The 20,585-nt window shown below is 42.3% G+C and overlaps 3 protein-coding genes across 3 annotated transcripts in view; 1 reads left to right on the top strand and 2 right to left on the bottom strand.

Moving 5' to 3' along the window:
* Nucleotides 1-1,741: 1,741 nt before the first annotated feature.
* Nucleotides 1,742-5,014, bottom strand: LOC308088399 (transcriptional regulator protein Pur-beta-like). The gene has a single exon (XM_080432843.1). It carries the CDS (start codon nt 4,997-4,999, stop codon nt 3,974-3,976), a length of 1,026 nt encoding a protein of 341 aa, XP_080288969.1. The 5' UTR covers nt 5,000-5,014; the 3' UTR covers nt 1,742-3,973.
* Nucleotides 5,015-8,066: 3,052 nt separating this feature from the next.
* On the top strand, nt 8,067-11,541 carry h2az2a (H2A.Z variant histone 2a). Its single transcript, XM_080432844.1, has 5 exons — nt 8,067-8,216; nt 9,439-9,516; nt 9,647-9,760; nt 9,878-10,007; nt 10,273-11,541. Exons 1-5 carry the CDS (start codon nt 8,214-8,216, stop codon nt 10,332-10,334), a joined length of 387 nt encoding a protein of 128 aa, XP_080288970.1. The 5' UTR covers nt 8,067-8,213; the 3' UTR covers nt 10,335-11,541.
* Nucleotides 11,542-16,827: 5,286 nt separating this feature from the next.
* The window catches only part of hs3st1l2 (heparan sulfate (glucosamine) 3-O-sulfotransferase 1-like 2), a 22,174-nt gene continuing 18,416 nt past the window's right edge, over nt 16,828-20,585 (bottom strand). The window contains exons 2-3 of the mRNA XM_080433190.1: nt 19,510-19,929; nt 16,828-19,013 (exon numbers count right to left, since the gene is read on the bottom strand). Of these exons, the coding sequence (XP_080289316.1) occupies nt 18,348-19,013; nt 19,510-19,782 (939 nt within the window). The 5' untranslated portion in view covers nt 19,783-19,929 and the 3' untranslated portion in view covers nt 16,828-18,347. The remainder of the gene's footprint in view (nt 19,014-19,509; nt 19,930-20,585) is intronic.

Genomic DNA, 20,585 nt, shown 5'->3' with positions numbered 1-20,585 from the left:
CTTGGGCAGGGGGGGGCTACTGAGCAATTCTGTCTGTTAATACAAAAAAATATTTAAAAAAATTATTTAAAAAAAGAAGAAAAAAATGAAAAATTCTGCATAAAAAGAAGCATCTAAGAAAAATACAAAATCGAAAAAAAAACACTTTGAACATTTTTGAACAATTCCACCAAGTGTTTGAGGTGCCCGTTTCACCCACTTCCGGGGGGCGGAGCCAAAATCCGAGCCCGAAGTATTTGTTCGTAGACCCCCACTTAGGGGAGCGATTCGGGCACTTTTCATTTAACATTGGGTTTGCCATCAATAATGTTTGTGACATCATAAACATTTCCATTCTGAGATCGCCTGTTCAGACACGCCCATTCTGGAAATCCATGAAATGAGAAGGAATGACTGAATTTAAAAAAAAAACATTTTTTTGGGTACAAGAGACACTGGGGACCCCAAAAAATACAAAAAACCAAGAAAAAAGTGATTTTCATGGTGTAGACCCTTTAATTTGTGCAGAAACTAGCAGATCTGGAAGCTCACAACGTGCTTGTAGATCTGATATTTTCGGCGTGTGATAATGTCGCACGACAAAGTATAAGTCAGGATTAAGGCCCCCACAAAGTTCATGGTGGATCCTTTGGGAAGGATTTCAAGTCTTTCTCAGGAAAATGTGCTCCCTGCATCCAAATAGGCCATGAAATGCATCATGCAATGTTGTGATGTCTCCACACTAGTCCGGAAATTCCATCACCACTCAGGGTCAACACCTTTTTCCAGCACCATTCCAACCTACACTGTGATTCTTCATTTAATTTGAGGCAACGAACTGCCACAATTGAAACACAGTCAAATCTGCAGTGTTCATTTAACTCTGAACTCTGAAATGAGTTGTGCTATTAATTAACTATAGTTAAGTTCCCTGTCTGGACTGGTGCTTGAAAACACATTTGGAAATACAGTCTCACTTATTTTTCAGCTACATCCTAATATGAATCATTTCCATTCCGTCTGTCTGGCTTGACAGGGCGGACAGCTGAGTAACATCCTCCACTCCCCAAGTAAAAATGCACTGTTAAACACTCATATTGGCCTTTGACATGCCCTCTACATGACCTCTACCATATGTGCCTATTTTTAGGTTGTGCAAGCTCTGAGGTACATGCAGCACAGGAAGTGTTTCCTGGAATATTATAGGCAAATGTGTGGTAGAGGTTCAGGAAATAGGCAAACTGTAATCCCTATCGTCGATTAAATGCCTATATTTAAAAGTATAGGCTTGGTATAAACTAAAGTATGAAGCCCAATGAAATATATGGGAAATATACTACTACTGCATGTTCCAAATATCCTAGGAACTTCATATTAAGTTCAAGTTGTCATGATTGATGGTTATATAGTCCATACTCCCTCCATATATCCTTAAAATAATGTTATATAAAATCAAAGAATGAAAACTCAAGTCAAGTTCCTGGTTGAATTAAACTTTGATTTGCTTCTTTTTTATTTCCTAAATGAACTTCAAATCAAAGCACATGCCACTACCAAAGAAGACAGAAGGGGAAACATGTTTAACCAATATAGGATAGAGGCCCTTCCGTCATTCTCAAGAAGCACCTGTTGCTGACAATGCTGCCCAAGTACCAACCTTTACTACACACTCATTGACTAATATTACAAAAACATTCAGACCTACACTAATCCTGAAGTGAAAAGCGGTCCTCCGGTGGGAGAAGAAGAAACACCACACCTCTCCTGAGCAAAAACCTTTTTTTATTTCTCGTTGAAAGGAACTTGGTAGAATATTACAGCAGAACACACGACTGAAACAGCTGCCATTTCACGTAACACAGTACAGGAAGAAGGATGTACTTCAATCTCGTGTGTATATTATATATAGTATATTTATATCGATAGAAAAGAAAAAACTATTGCTCCCAGATGTTTTTGTATGGCAAATTATCTGCTGTTTTTGGGGGGGGGGGGTGGATTTGGGTAACGTAAAATTCAACGAGAGGTTCACACACTAAAGGAAGTGGGACAATGAAAGTGACATTCCCCAAAGCATGGGGAAGCTGTGGCTTTTTATGTTGAGGTAAACTTGAACCTTTTTTTTTCTTCTCCATGGCAGTTGCACCGTTTCAAGAATACTTGAAACTGTGCACAACATGGATAAATACCATCATACAGCAATCAGAATATGCAAAAGAAAAGAACACAAGGCAGCTCCACATAGGAGCAGGCATGCAAAACATGATCATATTCAAAAAGGAGCAGTAAAGACATGTATTCATGATCGTTAATGTTTACGTTTGCGTCGTATGGCAACTGATGGTTAGCCAATTTGCGAGATAATATGGTAAAACGGTGTACTGAGATGAGGGGACAACTTGATGTTCTGTAAAGTGACCTGGAGTGCTGAGTGTTAGCGGATATACTATCTGAATGAGGTTGTATCTAGAAAATGCTATTATATACTGTGTTAATTTATTTTTTGTACTCTTAATTTCCTCTAAGGAAGAAAACAAATGTTAGGAAAAAAAAAGCAGGTATGAAATATCACCCTGGATAGTTGCATCCAAGCTTAGTGTTTTAAATAAGCCACTTTAGGCAGCATTATCTAATAAATTTCTCATTTCATAGACATATTTCAATATATCTCTTTTGAAAAATAATTCTATCTATACTTGATCTTTTAGTAAGTAAATCTCTTCCAGTATGTTTTTTTAATATATTTTTACATTTTTTATGTAGGTACAGCACCCAATTGTGGGTTTTGTTTTCCAAAAGCACCTAGTGTTTTTTTTTAACCGTTTTTCTTTTTTTTTCTCTCTTTTTTTTTTTACAATCAGACTGAATATCGGTTCAGTCGTTAATGGTCTGAGTTCAAGATTAAAGGATCCAAATGGCGCACTGTAAATTAGTCATCAAGGTAGATTCCATTGAGACTGTAGCTCAAGCCCGGCAATAATAAGCTTTGATAATCAACTCCGAAATAAAGACCAGCGCTAAAGGTCCAAGCTCACCCTCAGAAGGAGGGTCAAACTTGGGCCTGCATCGTCAGACATCACCAGTTGCCAAGGACCTGACTGCAGTGGCTGGCTGAAGTGTACTCAACACGTCATGAAAGTGGCGTACAGGTACAGGTATTGCTGATATACCCCATACAAATGGGCCATGTTCGGGCCCTGGCACACGATGCCATAGTATAGACCGTTCACTGCATTTTAGCTATATTGGAGCAGGGTTGGCACCTGAGGGACGGTGGGAGACGCCAGTCCTGCTTTGATAGAACCAGGTGGCGTTCTGAGTCCAAATGAGCCGTGTGCTTTTAACAGATCACCTTAAGCGACCTTGCTGAGTGGATGTCCTGCGATGCCAAGGATGCCCCCTATAGCTGAGAGAAGTGCTCTGGTGTTCTCAGACAACATTACAGTGGCTCTACCTGGGATAGCCACACAAAGCCACTAGGACAAAACACAGCCATGGTTTAAGTGATGCAGGTGCTTTCTTCACACCTTCGGTCTGAATGTGTCACTCTTGTCACACTTCCTTAATATACAGGCTACAGGTCAGGTCCAGGTGAGCTCTTACCATTGGATATCGATCACAGAGTGGGACTGGCAAACTACTAGCGTTGTGTATATTATGTCTTTGAGCACTGTCAAACTTAATTTGCTGGGCTACATGTGTGAGGTTATCAAATGGACAATCAATATGTTTTTCATCAAAGGGGAATCTCATACAGGAGCTGACTACTGCAGTCCGCACTCGTTTAGCTATGACATCCATCTAAAACTTTAGAACACGATTCTCTTATATAGACAGTAATTTCTCAGTCAAATATACTTTGTATTTACTCCATGTTTTTTTTTTTATCATTTTAAGTTCGACTCGTCATGCACATTAATAGTCGTTCCTCTATCTCGTTTCGCTCTCCTGGCTTTGCATCATGTTGTCACCTTGAATACAAACAGCCCGTCGATCAATCGTCGTCCACCGTGTCGTCGCCCTCAGACTCCTCTCCAGCTCTCCTCTCGTACTGCTTATCCCGGTGCCTCTCCTGGATCTCTTTCATCTCCTCGGCGTAGCGGCTGAACGCGCCGCCGAACTTGCCCCACGCTTTGAACGGGATGGTGATAGAGTTCCTGTAACTGGGCTTAACTTCGCTCACCCTCAAGAAGACTCCGTACTTGTTGGATCCCACGTCGAAGAAGAAGCGCTTGGAGTCCACCATGATGGAGGTGCCCTCCGGAAGCTCGCTGTAGCCCCCGGCCCCGCCGCCGCCACCACCGGCCGCCAGCTCCTCGTCGTCTCCGCCGTAGTCGTCTATCAACTTGGCCAATGCGTCGCGGAACTCTATCAAGCCTTGCGCGGGGAGGGCGATGGTCTGTCCGGCCTGCATGCCACCTCCTCCGGGGAGGCCGCCTCCTCCCCCGACGCCGAAACCGGGCCCACGATTGACGGTCTGTCGGATGCGGAGGAACCTCCCCCGCTGGTTCTCCTTCAGGTCGAGGTAGTATTTGCGGTTCTCGCGCACCAGGAACTCGCTCTTCAAGGCCCGCCGAGGCCCGGTGTCGTCGCCGCCGGATGACTGAGCGATCTGCTCCGGGCTGCTAGGCCCAAGCTGGGCGTAGTGCTCTATGAAGTCCCCCAGGTAGTCGCGGAACTCCGCCGCCACAGACATGGACAGCGTCAGGCGACTCTTGGAGCCCCCGGCGCCGACCTCGGCGATCTTGATGAACCGGCCTTTGGCGTTCTGCTTCACGTCCAGGTAGAAGCGTTTGTTCTGGATGTCCAGCCGCTTCGAGGCCAGCTCCTGGGTCTCCGGCTCCCCCCGTTGGTAGTGCTGGTACCCGCCGCCGCCGCCGCTGCCTCCTCCTCCGCCTCCGCCACCACTGCTGCTGCCGCCCCCTCCGCCGCCGCCTCCGCCGCCGCCACCACTACCACCACCACCTCCACCGCCGCCGCTGCTGCCACCGCGCTCACTGCCACTGTCCCCATCCGCCATCTTCGCCACCAGCAGCCAGGTTCTCTAGTCTCTCTCTCTCTGCGTGTCTCTGACCCTCCTCCCTGCTCGTCGAGCAGTGTTGCCAGGTTTTGCGAGAGAAACAAGCAACCAGGTCTATGAAAACAAGCCCAAAATAAGCGACTAGGTCACATGAGCACTTTAAACCTATATGCATCGGCTATTTGAAAATAGCAGATGTTGTGAGCTTGTAGATCTGCTATTAAAAATAAAAATAAAAAAATTAAAGGGACACTAGGTAACTTCGCAGATCTGTGTTTGTACACTCACACTCCCCCCTCCCCTCTCTGACAGGTATCAAAGTGATTGCTGTCTTTGATGCATTCATTGATTAGAGAGAGCACTAACGAGGTTGACACTTTCATGGCCCTATCAATCAACTCAATGCGCGACAAAGTTCAAAGGGATAAATTAAGAACTCCGGCCGAGCCCCCGCTCTCCCCCCGCAGACTTTTCAGTCCCTGCAAAGCGATGAATGTCAAAAGGTTGAATGAAACCGAAATACAGCCAGAGGGAGGTGTCTTTCTGCAGGAAAACACACCTGCATAATTATATAGTGGCTGATAGCTGGAAAAAAATGCAAAATATATATATATTTTTTATTTAGGCTCAAAGTTACCTAGTCTGCCTTTAACAATACAAATCTGGGTCCGTGGCAGTGGCACAAAACATTTTCAGATGGAGGGGTCCGTGAACAAATACAAAAAAAAAATACAAAAATGTCCTTGACATGAAAATGTTTGAGAACAACATTAGGAAGCAAGCCCAAATAAACAACTACACTTTAGAAACAAGCCCCAAAAAACACAACCCGCAACTACCAATATTTACATCATCATGATGTGTGGGGATCTCATTTGAAATAAGCCATTGTGCTTTTATGGGTGATCCAGTTTAGAGGACCTTGTATTGTAATTTGTACTTCCATGTACCTTTTCCATGTCTTTCTAAAAAAAAGTACTCAAAAAAGTAATCAATCAATCAATCACAAGCAACTTTACAGAAAAATAAGCCCAAAGTCGCTTATAATAAGCGGACATGGCAACACGGAGGAAACTGGACGCCTGACTGCTGCTCAGCGATAGGCCGTCGGGAACGTCCATCACGGCGTCGGCCCGAAAGCAAGCATTTTCATCGGTGGATTCCCCCTGTCCGTCAAAGCATGCCCCGCCCCCATCGATGACATTCAAGTACATTTAGTTTTGACTTTGGGCGCGTTCGAAAATACAGCACTGAGCGCACTGGCCAATACAAACTAATAGGCGAGTGTGCTCCGGTGCGTAATTTCCGAACGCACCTTTTGTTGCGCGCGCCGAAAATAGCAGATCTGCAAGCTCACCTCGCGTCTCGATGCGACGCGTAGTGAGCACTCAAATCTGCTTTTTTCGGTGCATGCTACTGGCGCGCAACTAAGTAGTATAAAATCAGGCTTTCTTGTATTTAAAAACAATATTTGGTCTTCGGTTCCGCTGGGTAATATTGCTACATCATTTCCCCCCCTTTTGCATATATTTATTTTGTATTATAAACCCATATTCTTGACGCTTTGTCGGTATAAATCAATACATGTATCATAAATGACTTGTCACTTGTAATATAGTCACTAAGAATAATTGAATCCAAACCATGGCCCCATTATTGGTGCATTTTGAAATGCTTTTAGGGCAAATGTCCCTAAAAAATAATAAGAAGAAGAAGAGAAAAAATGACTTCTTCAAACTGTATCACCCGCCTACTTGTTGGCAGTGTTGCCAGATTTTGCAATAGAAACAAGCAACCGGGTCTACGAAAACAAGCCCAAAAGAGGCAACTATAGGCCACATGAACACTTTAAACCTATACATTGGCTATTTGAAAATAGCTGATCTACAACCTCGTAACGCGTTGTGAGCTTGTAGATCTGCTATTTTTTTAAAAAATCTTGAAGGAATTGTGGAATATTATTGAAACCTTTTACACAAATATTGTATGGGGGGGGGGAAATTACATTAATTTGGGGGTCCTTAACATGAAAATGTTTGAGAACCACTGGTTTAAACAACATTTAGGAAACAAGCCCAAGTAAGCAACTACACTTTAGAAACAAGCCCAAAAAAACACAACCACCAATATTTACAAGCAACTTGTAAAATGAACCTCGGCAAGGCCGACGGCTTCACAATAAAAGTAGGTGACAACGTTATCACAAGAAAAGAGGGAATTACCTACCTAGGTTCCATTTTAGAGGCAAATCTTTCCCAGTAATCAAAAAAGTTAACAAGATTTTAACAAGAAAAAGAACAAGATTTTTGTACAGGATATCTCTGGACGGTAAGAATACTTTGAGGACTCTTAACAGGAGCACTCATCCAAGGTTACTTCGACTATGCATGCACCTCATGGTATAACACCACAAAGGCCTTAAAAACAAGGCTCCAGACATCCCAAAACAAACTGGTAAGCTACTTGGCCTTATATCTACAACTCATTTAACTCCTGCTCACTTTACTAGGGTTAATGGCTCAGGGTAGAGGACAGAGTACAGCAACTTGCAATGGGCCTGGCCCTGGTCTACTCTACAAGATACACTACACCACAAAGACACCCATGTAGGCTACCTGTCAAAATACTTCACAAACGTCAATGAAGTCCACAATCACAACACCAGAGGAAGCTCCACTAATCACAAGGCGTTAAACTCGTTCTCCTGCTATACCACAAACATGTGGTACGCCCTACCAACAGTCGTAAAGGAGTGTAAATCCCTACTCTCCTTCAAATCTTGTATTGAACTGTACTTTTTTTGCAAACTGCTAGTAAAGTATTCAATCAATCAATCAATCAATCAATCACTTTACAAAAAAAGAAGCCCAAAGTGGCTTATAATAAGCGGACATGGCAACACTGCTTGTTGGTCTCGTGCGCAAAGGCTCGCGGAGGAGTGTGGGGGATGGGGGAGAAACGGCTCAACGCTCGTCCCAGTGAGATAGACGCGCAGCTATTGGTCGAGCGGGCGATTCGAAGCAACAACGCCCCGTCCGATTGGCTTATTTATGTTCACCCGCGAGGGGTCGCACCACCACGCGCAAGTACATTTTACGAAACGGAGGCTTATTGTTTCTCTCCTTTTCCTAGAGCCCGTGTTTTTTTTTTCATTACGGTTTGACTTGAGCAGTTCTCTCTTTTACTCTACAATCAAACAACACACAACAGGAAAATGGTACGGTATTTATTGCTGTTATTTAATTGCACGTCGTGTTGCAGTCATGCATGGTTATATATATTGTTTTATCTGTTCTTCTCACTGAACTATAAACGTGTTTGGTTTAGAAGCCGAACGGTGCAGCGTTTTGACTAAAACCGAACGAGTGTTGCTAAAACGTTAGCTGCTAACAGGCTAACCACCGTCGGCTAACGCTTCAGGTCGGCTAACGCGCTAGCCGACGGTGGTTAGCCTGTTAGCAGCTTGGCTCGGTGGCTCTCGCGTTTTTACCCGGCAAGTTGACGGCGGGTGAAGTACCAGATATATGGGGCTCTGCTTTGGAGAAATGATTCGCGACCGCACATAAATTGGGGACCGCGTTCGCAATTCGTGTGTTTTGAGGCACGATGCTCTTTGCAATGGGTTTCAATACTAGCCGTGGTGCTAGTTAGCCAGCTAAGCTAATGCGGGTTAGCGTACAGCCTCGTTGTACTTCGTCGTGCGACGGTGTCGATTGCCAAAAAATGGTAGATCCACAAGCTCCAACGCTTCGCGTCCGCTACATGTTGTGAGCTTATAGATCAGGTATTCCCCCCCCCCCCACGGCTTTTTTTTGCCGTGTTTACTCGGCAGAACGTCGATTGATGAGCAGCTGCTTGACGTGTGTAATACACTGATACATATATAATGTGTACTTCATATGGGTTGTTTAAACCTAGAATATCCCCAGGAAGAGGTTTTTTTGTGTAGTATGTGAGAGACTTGATTTAAGTCGTCGATGAACCGAATCCTTCGGCTCACATCAGAGCCTCCACTCAGAGTGGCGGGGTTAACAGTTTTATGATGTTTTCAGCTCGACGGCTTGATACTCGGTAGATCCATCCTGTCGTTTAGAACTTCTGGTTTGCAATGTAATTTCCAGTGTAACATGAGTCTACTGTATTTGGACCCTTCCACCTGCTACTGAATGTTGGATGGCGGGAAAGCCCGTCAATCCCCTCAGTCTGGCTGTACGTGCAGGAGAATTGATCTGTTAGCCCTTTGACCTGCTTGCATTTGAGTTGACTTGTAACCCCACCAGTTAGTAGCGCTTACCATAATATAGATTGGAGAGGGCTTGACAAAAGAGCCAATGAACTTGCATTCTCAATTGGGACACACCTTATCATGGCAGGAACATTTTATGATAAAATGTGTATGGCTCTGTATTTTGTAAGCTAATACATTCATCTGCATGCAGGCTGGTGGCAAGGCAGGAAAAGACAGTGGCAAGGCCAAGGCAAAAGCAGTGTCCCGCTCCCAGAGGGCTGGATTGCAGGTAAGAGTTGTCTGCTTTTTAGGACTACTAGTAATTCTATTTTTTTTGCTTTTGCCTGTGTTTACAATCTGTCTTTTGGTCATGTCAAATTTATCCCATCTTTATCTGCTCCTTCCATTTTACCTGCTAGTTCCCAGTGGGTCGTATCCACAGGCACTTGAAGACCCGCACAACAAGTCATGGCCGTGTAGGAGCAACAGCAGCTGTTTATAGTGCAGCCATCCTTGAGTACCTCACCGCTGAAGTAAGTTGCTGCCATGTCCCATGTTGTTTGACGCCGTATCATCATGCATTGTGGTTGTTGACGTCGATACGAACTGTTTATACTTTGGATTCATCATTATTGTCTTTTCTGTCCCAGGTATTAGAGTTGGCGGGCAATGCCTCCAAAGATCTGAAGGTGAAGCGTATCACTCCCCGTCACTTGCAGCTGGCCATCCGTGGTGACGAAGAGTTGGACTCCCTCATCAAGGCCACCATCGCTGGAGGAGGTGAGCTCAAACGCAACACATGGATCAACAATGCACTGTCCCCCCTGATGGGAGATGTTTATTACCCACTGCCATTATTTAGGATTTTTTTTTTTAATTGCTGTACAATCCTCAAAAGCATAGTTATACCACTGTGTGATAACATGCACCACAGACAGACATGCATCTGTCTGATTCTCTTCCCTGTAATTCAACTAATGCGTTCTGAACACCACTCATCCGAATGAGCCTCAAATATTGAAATGTACATGTTGCTGTTTTGCAGGTGTGATTCCACACATCCATAAGTCCCTCATCGGGAAGAAGGGCCAGCAGAAGACTGCATAAATGCCATGTTGACCAGAAATGTGGGTGCTTGGGCTCGGACCAGATCGGGAGTTCACATTCGTTCTTTTTTATTATTATTATAGCTAACGAAGAGTGATTGTTAGGCTTTGTGTTATTGTAATATTTTCCCATAGCTAGTGAAAAAAAGTGGAAAACCCATAAAGGAAGAAAAAAAACCCTTTGTATGTTATCGTAGAACGTCTGACTGGGGAGTTTATAATTTTGTCAAATGGTGACAGTGAATTTGTTTGATTGGCCTGGGATTCTGTAATGTTTTATACTGAAAAAATGGAATTGTTAAAACCATTTTTATAAGAAAAAGAAAAAACGTACTTTTGTGGTTATTTGCTTGGCCTTTTCAGCTCCGACAGAATCACTTATGAATACAGATATTGGATTTGACATTAGTAAATCAAATGATGGATAATAGCATTTTTAACTGGCTGTCTTTGTAATATGGTGGTGGTGTTCTATAGGGGGTAGCGTTTTCATCGAGATAGAATATTCTTTTTGAATCGGCCCCATCAATTATCAGATCTGTGCGTGCTGCTGTCAATTGAAGAGTTTAGGAATTGTTAGTGAAATGCTTGGCTTTAGGTCTGCACAACACATTTCGGCATCTACATTGCAATGCACACGTGCAATAGTCACATTGCAGAGGATGCAGTGTACAGTAAAAGTAAATGTAAATAGGCTCTTGGGAGGCATGTGGCCCACAGGGCAGGAGCAAGTGCCATAAAGTAAAAGTACACCACCTAGACACGACGCGGCATTGGGTCCCATTTTTATAGTCTTTGGTATAACCCGGCCAGGGACTGTTCAATCTCAGCGAGCACACTCTAACCACAAGGCAATGTACAGTAGCTATGTCAAATTTACCCAGCCAAACACATTTTACTAAGCCACTTACCGGTAGTTCTTGATGGAAAAGGAACTCTACCAAGGTTCACATTTTTCATGACTAAAACCTGAAAGAAGGTACGATCCATCTGATTTAATGGCTAGTTGTTGGTAACTGGTCTTGCAGAATGCATCTACAGGTGTCCCGTTGAGAACGAGTGCCTTATTTCACCCTCAAAGTTGCCGCTACATTTGAAGATGTATCGGACATTATTTTTAAGTTGGAGTTATTGTACTTAACACATACTGAAAATATGTAACTACTTTATACAGCTATATATAAAAACAAACATATTTACAAGGTCAATTTGTTTGAATATTGTTCAGCGCTACTTCAACGGCTGTACTTATGGTGTTTCATGGCATGCCGCCTGATGCTGCTGTATTAGCCCTATGGAGAAAAGGTCTTGCCATCTGATCTCCTTGATCAATTCAATTCTCAATGTTTACCCTCAAAAGTTGGCGGGGTTAAAGCAATGGTTAAAAGCTAGCTGAGTCACAAATGCATCAACCATGTCGATAGGTCGAATAGTGGAACCAAATTGTATGAATAAACTATTGGCCTAAACAAAATGTCATCAATTAAATATACATGTTTTTGGTTTACCAGTAGACATGAAGGTGCCATGTCTTAAATATTTGGTATTTGAGCAACCCATTTCAAGTAGCTGGCACATGAGGCACAATTGCGGGTGGGACTGACTAGTAGAATATATTGGATGTATATATTTACAGCTATAAAATCTTCTATAAATCTGGTAAACTATTTTGTACTAACTTTTTTTTAAAGTATCTACTGCACTCATGTTTGTAAACACTACAAACTGAATCTGTGTGACCTTGTGTTTATATTGTGGAGTGCCAGCAGAGGGTGCCAGTGATATTCACAATTACATTACCATTTCCTTATTTGAACGCTTCCTCTAGCAAAAAAAATAAAAAATCCTCGCAACATTTGAATTTGAATACACAGATGGTCTGCCATACAAATGTTTGTTCTGCATTCATCATCCTTTAAATTTGACCCAGCTGAACAGGTACATCAGCAGACTATTAAGGAAAAGATGTTGTTCCTTATAGTCCTGTATATAACCATACAACGACAGATTCAACCTAATTTCCCCTTCTACAAACCACAGCACTTATTACTGGAAAAAGCCAAGTATTTACAGAGGTTCAGAGGGTTACACAAAAATGCATATTCAATCAAAGAGATGGAGAGTCCACTTTAAGATAATGTATTACATTTAGAAGTTAATTTTATTAGGGTTAGGATTTTGTTTGATATTAGATTATGTCACGATTAGATTAGGAATTCTGCTTTGAAGACTGAGTGGGGATTTGTCTTGTAGGCAAGTTTACAAAATGCTTCCATTCATGTTTAAATGTAACATCATTTATGTAGTGGTTCACTAGAGTTTTATTATAAACGTGATATCACTACTTTTCATAATAATTAGCACATTGATTTTGCCTCACATTAGCTTTAATGCAGCTTAACATTTAAGTTAAAGCATTTATTATCTCTAAAATGTTCTGCCCTGAAACTTGACTCATTGAATTGACTCTATGGTAGGCTACTATTCATTCAAACATAACGCAAGCTTACCACTTTGTCAGACCATTTCAACGGCTTTGACGCTGTTTCTTTTGATAATTTGAAGGAGGTTTTCTTCTCAGTGACCTGTCTCTGCTATGAGCACTGGGATGTCCCTAAATAGTAGAGTGGAAAGAAGGGGGTATCATGCACCCCCAGGAAATATAGCCTATACTTCTAATCAGTGTTTCTAGATTGGGAAAAAATAAATACAAAATGATGAACTATCTTAAAAAGATGTCAGAATGTCCCATATACCATTTATATGCGAATTAGTGCCACCATTATCAAATAATCAATTTTCACTATAAATCAGCCAATATTGCACTTAACTGAACAAATAAGGTGTCTAGACCTACATTATGTGTTGAGGGTCAAAGATCATAATGAAGCTATTCTTGTGATCACATGTACCTATGGCATGCTGGTGTGCAAATGAGTGCTGCCATTACAATATAATCACATTTATATTAGTTATTATTATGCCAATAATAATGCCAATTATTATAATTTTTTAGCCATCTGCAAAATAGCTGCTCACCAAACTTATTTCTTCACCAATGGGTTCATGGTGTGTATTACTAACACCTCTCAATTACTTCATTGTATCGGTACATCAGCTGATTACTTCCAACCCAACTACTCTGGGACTTTGTTAATTTTGATTTGATTCTTGGGGTTCCTAGAAAGTCAAAGGTGATCTAAGAGTCTATGTCCATATTTGTGCTGTCCATAAATTACCATGGTGCAGTCATGCCAGCATTAGTATAATTTGCATACATCATGCAAACATAAATTCTATTTAATTAAAATGATCATGTACAATAAAGAATTAAAGAAAATGGTGACAGGCTTCCCAGATTACATTTATTTCAATAGAAATGAACTGCATAGTGCACATAAAATATTCAAAAATAAGAAATGATAACCAACTACTGTATAATATTATACAAACAAAATAAACACTAATGACTCTAATCTTGATGATGCCAATATTCCCGGGATCTTCCACCTCTAACCATGTTAATTGAGGATCTCCATCTTCCTCGTCATCATTGATGCCCACCAGCAAAATGTTCTGTCACTGTCAGCCCCAGAGATGGCATGGGACCCTGGCAATGCTGCAGCCATGGTGAGAGCCCTTAAGTGCATGCACTACTGATGATCTGTTTCTTGTTCCCCACACCAATGATGAAGTAGGTAGGTGTCCTTGCATAGCGGATTGCACGACAAACTCATATTGTCCAATTTATCTTTCCAGTTTTTCACACCAGGTCTTCTTAACTTTGATTGGCTCCCATGAAGTTTCCCATAATAGTTGGGTTGGAAGTAATTGAAAGGTGTTAAAGACACCTTCGTGAACACATTGGTGAAGAAAGCTATTGATTGGTAAGCAATTATTTTGCAGATGGCAAAAAGGTTGGCATAATAATATTTGGTAAAAATATGATTATATTGTAACGGCAGCACTCATTTGCACACCAGCATGCCACAGGTGCATGTAACCACTTTAAGAATAGTTTCCTTGTTATCCTTGACCCTCAAAACATAGGTCTAGACACTTATTTGTTCAGTTAAGTGCAATATTGGCTATTGAGTCTTTCCAGGATGATCGTGCTTAATGCCTTCCCCGACACAGATATAAGCATGATGCCCCTGTAGTTGTTGCAGTCTTTCAGGTTACCTTTTTGAGTTTCTCCAGACGTGGTAACCCTCTGTCCAGTCACTTGGCACCTTTTTACCAGATCTGTCCAAATTGACCAGATCTGTCCAATGAGTTGGTGAAGTAACCTTGCTGGGTCTGCTTTGACTGGTTCTGGTGCTTTGTTGTTTTTAAGTTTTGAATGGTCTTTTTTGTTTTTGTTTATTGGACTTTGTAGGGGGTATACAGATGGAGGAATGTTGGCTGGTTCAGTATTGATCTAGGTATTGTTTACTTTTCTTTTCTGAAATCGTTTACAGAGGGGCAATGGCATACCTCCTAAGTTATGCACCCTTGCCTGGAATAGACGTATAGGCTACTGTTATCACAATCTAAGCTTGACTTTCTTATTCATCTTATATCATCATACACACATAAAATCCATCAGATTTACAGTAGATCACAAGTGGATTACATTTGCTTCATTTGGAGGGAAACCAGTTTTGTTCATCAGGATCAGACTGTTGTTTTTCAACAAGTAAACTGTCAGTAAGGTGGTAAGATTCTTCATTGCACTCTAATCATGGCAGGCTGTCATGTGATGTCTCACTTTTGCGCTTTCAATGGGTGAAGTTTTATAGTGAAACGCATCATTGAGTGCCATTCTCAGTTCAGTTGGAAAGTAAATATTTATTTTGTATGATTATATGGTCTGACATTCACTCAGGATGGGATGGGATCGGACCCTGTCCACACCACGATGGGCCTCAGAGGGAGAACATGAAAGACGTGGCTTGCCTCACATCTTCAAAGAGCAAGAATCATTTGTTTATTCTTACCTCTCTCTCAAACTCCCTCTTGACTGCGTGTCTCAGCTCACTTTACATATTAGTCTTGAAAAGATGTGGTAGGTCAATGGGGAAACGGGTGTTTCCCAAACATAGGGACCTGTTTTTATGGTTTGCAAGTATATATCCTATTTTTACATTTCCTATTTATTTTTTCTCCACAATTATTATTATTATTGTCTCCGCCAGGCTGAAGGCTGCAAAGTTTCACGGCAATCACAGTGTCTGAAACTTCACATTGGCCTGTCTGATTTTTCATATTTCATCCTGATTGGCTAAGCTTGACTTCTACTACCTGGCTTGGTGGAGACCTGTGCTCTGAGGAGAACATTTTTCTAGTTATTATTATTATTATTTCTTTATTTTCCCAGAAGTTTTCAAAACATTAAAAAAATGGCAGATCTTGCCACCCTCTAGTTTGTTCTGAAATAATGCCTCTGCAGACGCTCTTATCCAGGGCGAATTATAAAGTGCAAGAGTTTAAGTTCAACGGACAGCATGGATTGAGTTGTCTGTGAGTTGTGAGAGTCAGAATGAATTCTGATTTAAATTCTGTATCCCAATGGAAAGAAAAAGACCCTGCTGACTGTCAGTCAAATACAAAGCCTTGCCCTTCAGATGACCGGCATGTGTGATTTGTCAGAGGGTGGGTGTGAATCTGAAGGTGATTCTATGGGGGATATGACTCCACGATGAAAAGAAATGCAGCCTGCTTTGATCTTTGACGTAGGGAACATCTTCTCAAAGTGTGGCCCGCGGGCCAATGGCGGAAATCATTTTGTGCGGACCGTGCCCACATTAAGTCCACTTGAAAATTTATATTATAGCGTATTAGCAAGATTTTTTTTTAAAAGAGGCTTGACGGCTTAACTGTGTTTTCAAGAATTGTATTAATTCCAGTGAGAATGTAACATGCTTTACTCTAGAAGAGGAAGGGAAGTCCGCACGCTGTATAGCTCCCAGTAGAACATTTATTTAGAGTAGGTACAACGTTTCGACCCTAGCAGGTCAGACCTGATGAAGACCTGCTAGGGTCGAAACGTTGTAACTACTCAAAATATATTTTCTACTGGGAGCTAGTATATAGTGTGCGGACTTCCCTTCCTCTTCTTATGTACGGATTTTAGTTCAGCACCTGTTGTTGGGATGTGGGCTCCATGAATTGGCCATCAATCACCAAAACTTAGACGAACCCATGTTCTGCTGTAGATATCAACAGAGAATATGCTGATACAGAGGAGAGAGAGAGAGAGGGCAACAGTGTGGGCACAAGATGAATGTTAACGGAATATTAAGAGAGTTAACTGAACACCGCTGATTGTGCGATGTGGGGCTTTTCTCTCTGTTGACGTAATTATTTTTGTAGCAGCATATTCTCATATTCTCAGAAATTCTCCTTTGTTGTTGCTGATATCGTGAACTTTTAATTGAAAATGAGGATGGGTTCAGAATATAGTCACGTGTTGCATGTTCACACTGTACAACTGTACACGTTTATTTGGAGAACATTTTAGAAAACATACTACGAATACACTGGCAGCCTTCAAAGTAAAGAACAAAGTAAAAACAATTGTCTTCAAAAGTAGCTAATTTCAAAAGACCAAAAATATAGATTTCTATTGAATGTCTGAAAGTGAAATATCAATCTAGCAGAATAGTAACAAAATAGGTAAACATCGTGACCCAATAAAACATTATCAACTAGCAAACTTTTTACAACAATGATCAGTTGAAGTTTAGAATCAGCTCCTTTTCAAAATGATGACATTTAGTATTATCATTGATTGACCTGTAAGCAATATAAGCATTCTATGCCAAATGTATACTCCATCATATGACAGTATTCTTTAGGCAAAATAGCCAATGGCTATTTTTGGCATGGAACACCATCTTATGACTAAGTATTATAAATCAGGCTTTAGTGCAACAATTCGATTCCACCCCATTCTTTCTCTAGTAATTTCATCATGTCCTCTAAATCTGTGCATCTTCTTTAAAAGTCTCATACAAAAAAACAAAAACATTAAATGCAGTTCCTCTTCGGTTCTCAAAATGTGTGTATGGCACAGGTGTTGTGGCTTTGTTTGTCAATTCTAGTTTGTACATCAGGACCGGACATAATATCCAATCAGGCACCAGTGTGGTCACAGTAAAGGGTTGTGTTGGCCTGGTGTATATAGAGACAAGCTTTTCCAGTGTTTCAGTTATTATGATACTCTGACTATGGCTGCATCCCAGGTCTCTATCATGAATTCTAGTTTACATCACGTCCGTCCTTTCCTTATGTCTCAGTCTCTCCCACCGAGGACGCATGGAGGAAACAAAGCAAGGAGAGAGGAAACGAAGAAATGATGTCTGGAGAAGTCGCACGTCAGCTCCTCTGAAGCGTCATGTTAAGCGACGTCCATTTCTAATGACAACAACACAGCTGAGCCCCACCCACCACCTTCATAACTGTTTAGACACATACAAACCCTTCTCATTGATGGCAATGAAAGAACAGTCGTTGGAAATGTCACAGTTTAATTTGCCTCGTTACAGTTTAACATTGCCACCCTCCATGACACACGCATGTTACAACGCTGCTAGCTGTAGGGAGGAGTCTGCAATGTCATGCTGTCCAGCTAGTAAAGTCTTCCTGTAAGGATACACTCAAGTTTGCTCGCTCATAGCTCCTCAGAGATGACTCCTAATCTTCAGGAATAAGAGACTTGACATGAACATCAAAATGGGAGACAGAGTTGAACTTCCGGGTCAAGTGAGGATAGAGGAGCGAGGAAACATCAGGCAAGAAACTTGGGATCCAGCCTATGATTATCATGTCACCCTGGTGAGTCTCAATGCCCACTGCTTATGTCTTGGAAAGTAGGCGCAACGAAGGATGTTCAAGGCTTTAATCAAGCTATAGTGTTCATCTACCCAACAATATAACAACAACAACAACACACAGGTCTCTGTCTCCGGTCTCTGTTCCCAAGCCCTATGTGTTGTCATGGCCCAGAACAGTCCCTGCGTTCAACACCCGCTCAGCACCAGGAGAAGGATCGCCCAATCATCTCAAAGAAGAGCTTGTTGGGCTTCCTGAAGTAGTGGCACAGCTTCTTGAAGGCCTGGGCGCTGAGAGGCGCGTGGGGCCTGCCCTTGGATTCGTCCAGGCACTTGTCATGGCCAGCAGAGAGCAGACAGTAGAAGCCCTTGGTGGTGTTGAAGTAGAAGTTGTCAGGGCTGATCCTGGGAGGTAGGTCCAAGAACCTCTCGGCCTTACGCAGCTCGGGAAAGGGGTCGCGGATCAGCGCGTCGCCATCCACCACGTGGATCTGCTTGTGCGGGAAGACCTCGAGCCAGCGCGCCAAGTGCTGATGGTAGAGGCTCCTCTGCAGCGCCTTGTACCCGGGGTTCACGTGGCCCTTGCGGAGCAGGAGCTCCTCCAGAGGCTGGTAGGGCTTGTGGCGGGTCAGGCGGTTGTGTAGGACCTGGGTGTAGTCGGAGACCAGCCTTTCGGCTGGGTCACGGACGATGAGGAGCAAGCGCACGGCAGGGTTCATGTCCCACACCCGTACTGGGACCTGGGGGGAGGTAAAGTAGCCGGGAGTCTTTTCCACAGTGAGCAGACCAGGCAGGGTGAAGGGCATCTGGGCACGGTACCACGCCAGCCCCCACCGAAAGTGCTCTTCCACGTTGAAGTAGTGCACCTGAGAGACAGACAGAGATTTGTAGAAAAGAGTGAAAAACGGAAAAAGAGTGCACAAAATCTAAAATCAATGCATTTGTCATGTCAGTCATGGACCTTAAATATTTTATTTATTTTGGAAATAGTTAATATTTCACTCAATAGGGGCTGCTCCTGTTGCAAGTTGTCCATGTGTGGTCCAGCCCTATGGAATGTATGGAATACATGCGCTAACTCAAACCAATTTAATACTTCCTACGGTATATGAGCATCAAAGCCATATTTAAAATACTTTTTATTAGCACATGCATTCCATACATTCCATAGGGCTGGACCACACATGGACAAATGACATCATCAACTTGCGATGGGAGTTGAGTGAAATATATTAACTATAAAATATTTAAGGTGTTTATCATTTTAAATTTAAGTTAGAGATAGAGGGCAATTATAATGTATTAATCCATATAAGGCTTATTAGCCAGGGATCCTTTTAACAGATCAACTTTGTATTTTACCTCAGCCTTTGCCACCTCAACATCCGGGTGGAGATTGAGCATTTCCAGCAGGGCTCTGGTTCCGCCCTTTCGCACGCCAATGATAATGGCGCCGGGCAACCGCTGCTGCGGGGTGGCCTCAGAGGAGGCCGACTGGGACGAGGAGCCGGGAGCCCTGGCCCGCACACCCCATATGCATGTGCAAAACTGGCTTTGCAGTAGAAAGAGCACCAGCAGTGCTAGTAGCAATGTCCACAGCATGGTGTTCTCTGGGGAGAGAACACCCACACACATAAACACACAAACACACACACACACACACACACACACACACGCAGGCGGAGTGGAGTGGAGGTTAGATGCCCACGCTCATGTAGCTTCCAGCCGTGCACCCAGTTGACCTATTGCTGCCGGTCAGCAGCCTCCTCAGTAGTGGACAACCTGCGGGAGAAGAATATCACATTAGTGTCCAGTGTCCAAGAGTTCTTTGACATTGGTCTTTTGATAGAAACGAGCAGGAGAAGTATGCAAGAAAGAACAACTTTAAATCCTGTGGTGGAGAAAGAACTCAAATGTTTTACTTAAGTGAAAGTATCAATACTGCAATGTAGAAGTACTCTGTTACAAGTAAAAGTCCGGAATTAAAAACGTACTTGAGTAAAAGTACAAAAGTATTGGTATCAAAATGTACTTAAAGTGCAAAAATGTTTGAAAATAGCAGATCTACAAGCTCACAACGCGTCGCATCGTGAGCTTGTAGATCGGCTATTTTCAAATAGCCTAGGTATAAAAGTGGTAAAGTGGTTAATGTATGTTTTATGATGTAATAATGTATATCTGCAAAGTAACTAGTAACTAAAGTTTTCAAATAGTTGTACTGGAGTGCCTCTGAGATGTAGTGGAGTAGAAGTAAAATTATAGACAATTGGAAATACTCCAGTAAAGTAAAAGTACCTCAAAATTGTACTGAAGTACAGTACTTGAGAAAATGTACTTAGTTACTTTACACCACTGGTCATATGATAGAAACGAGTAGGAGAAGTGTGCAAGAAAAAACAACTCTAAATCACATCACAAGAGTGGGTGAAATTCCTATA

This window comes from Gymnoscopelus braueri, assembly GCF_963280865.1.
Source record: "Gymnoscopelus braueri genome assembly, chromosome: 7".
Lineage (NCBI taxonomy): Eukaryota > Metazoa > Chordata > Actinopteri > Myctophiformes > Myctophidae > Gymnoscopelus > Gymnoscopelus braueri.
The sequence above is the reverse complement of the archived record's forward strand: the minus strand, read 5'-3'. Positions and strand labels throughout refer to the sequence as shown.

What these genes read in the sequence shown, in the direction of transcription:
- LOC308088399 (XM_080432843.1), bottom strand. Translation starts at nt 4,999, where the DNA reads ATGGCGGATGGGGACAGTGGCAGTGAGCGCGGTGGCAGCAGCGGCGGC.
- h2az2a (XM_080432844.1), top strand. An exon ending in CCCAGAGGGCTGGATTGCAG is followed by an intron (nt 9,517 to 9,646) that starts GTAAGAGTTGTC and finishes TTTACCTGCTAG; the next exon opens with TTCCCAGTGGGTCGTATCCA. An exon ending in GGCCACCATCGCTGGAGGAG is followed by an intron (nt 10,008 to 10,272) that starts GTGAGCTCAAAC and finishes GCTGTTTTGCAG; the next exon opens with GTGTGATTCCACACATCCAT.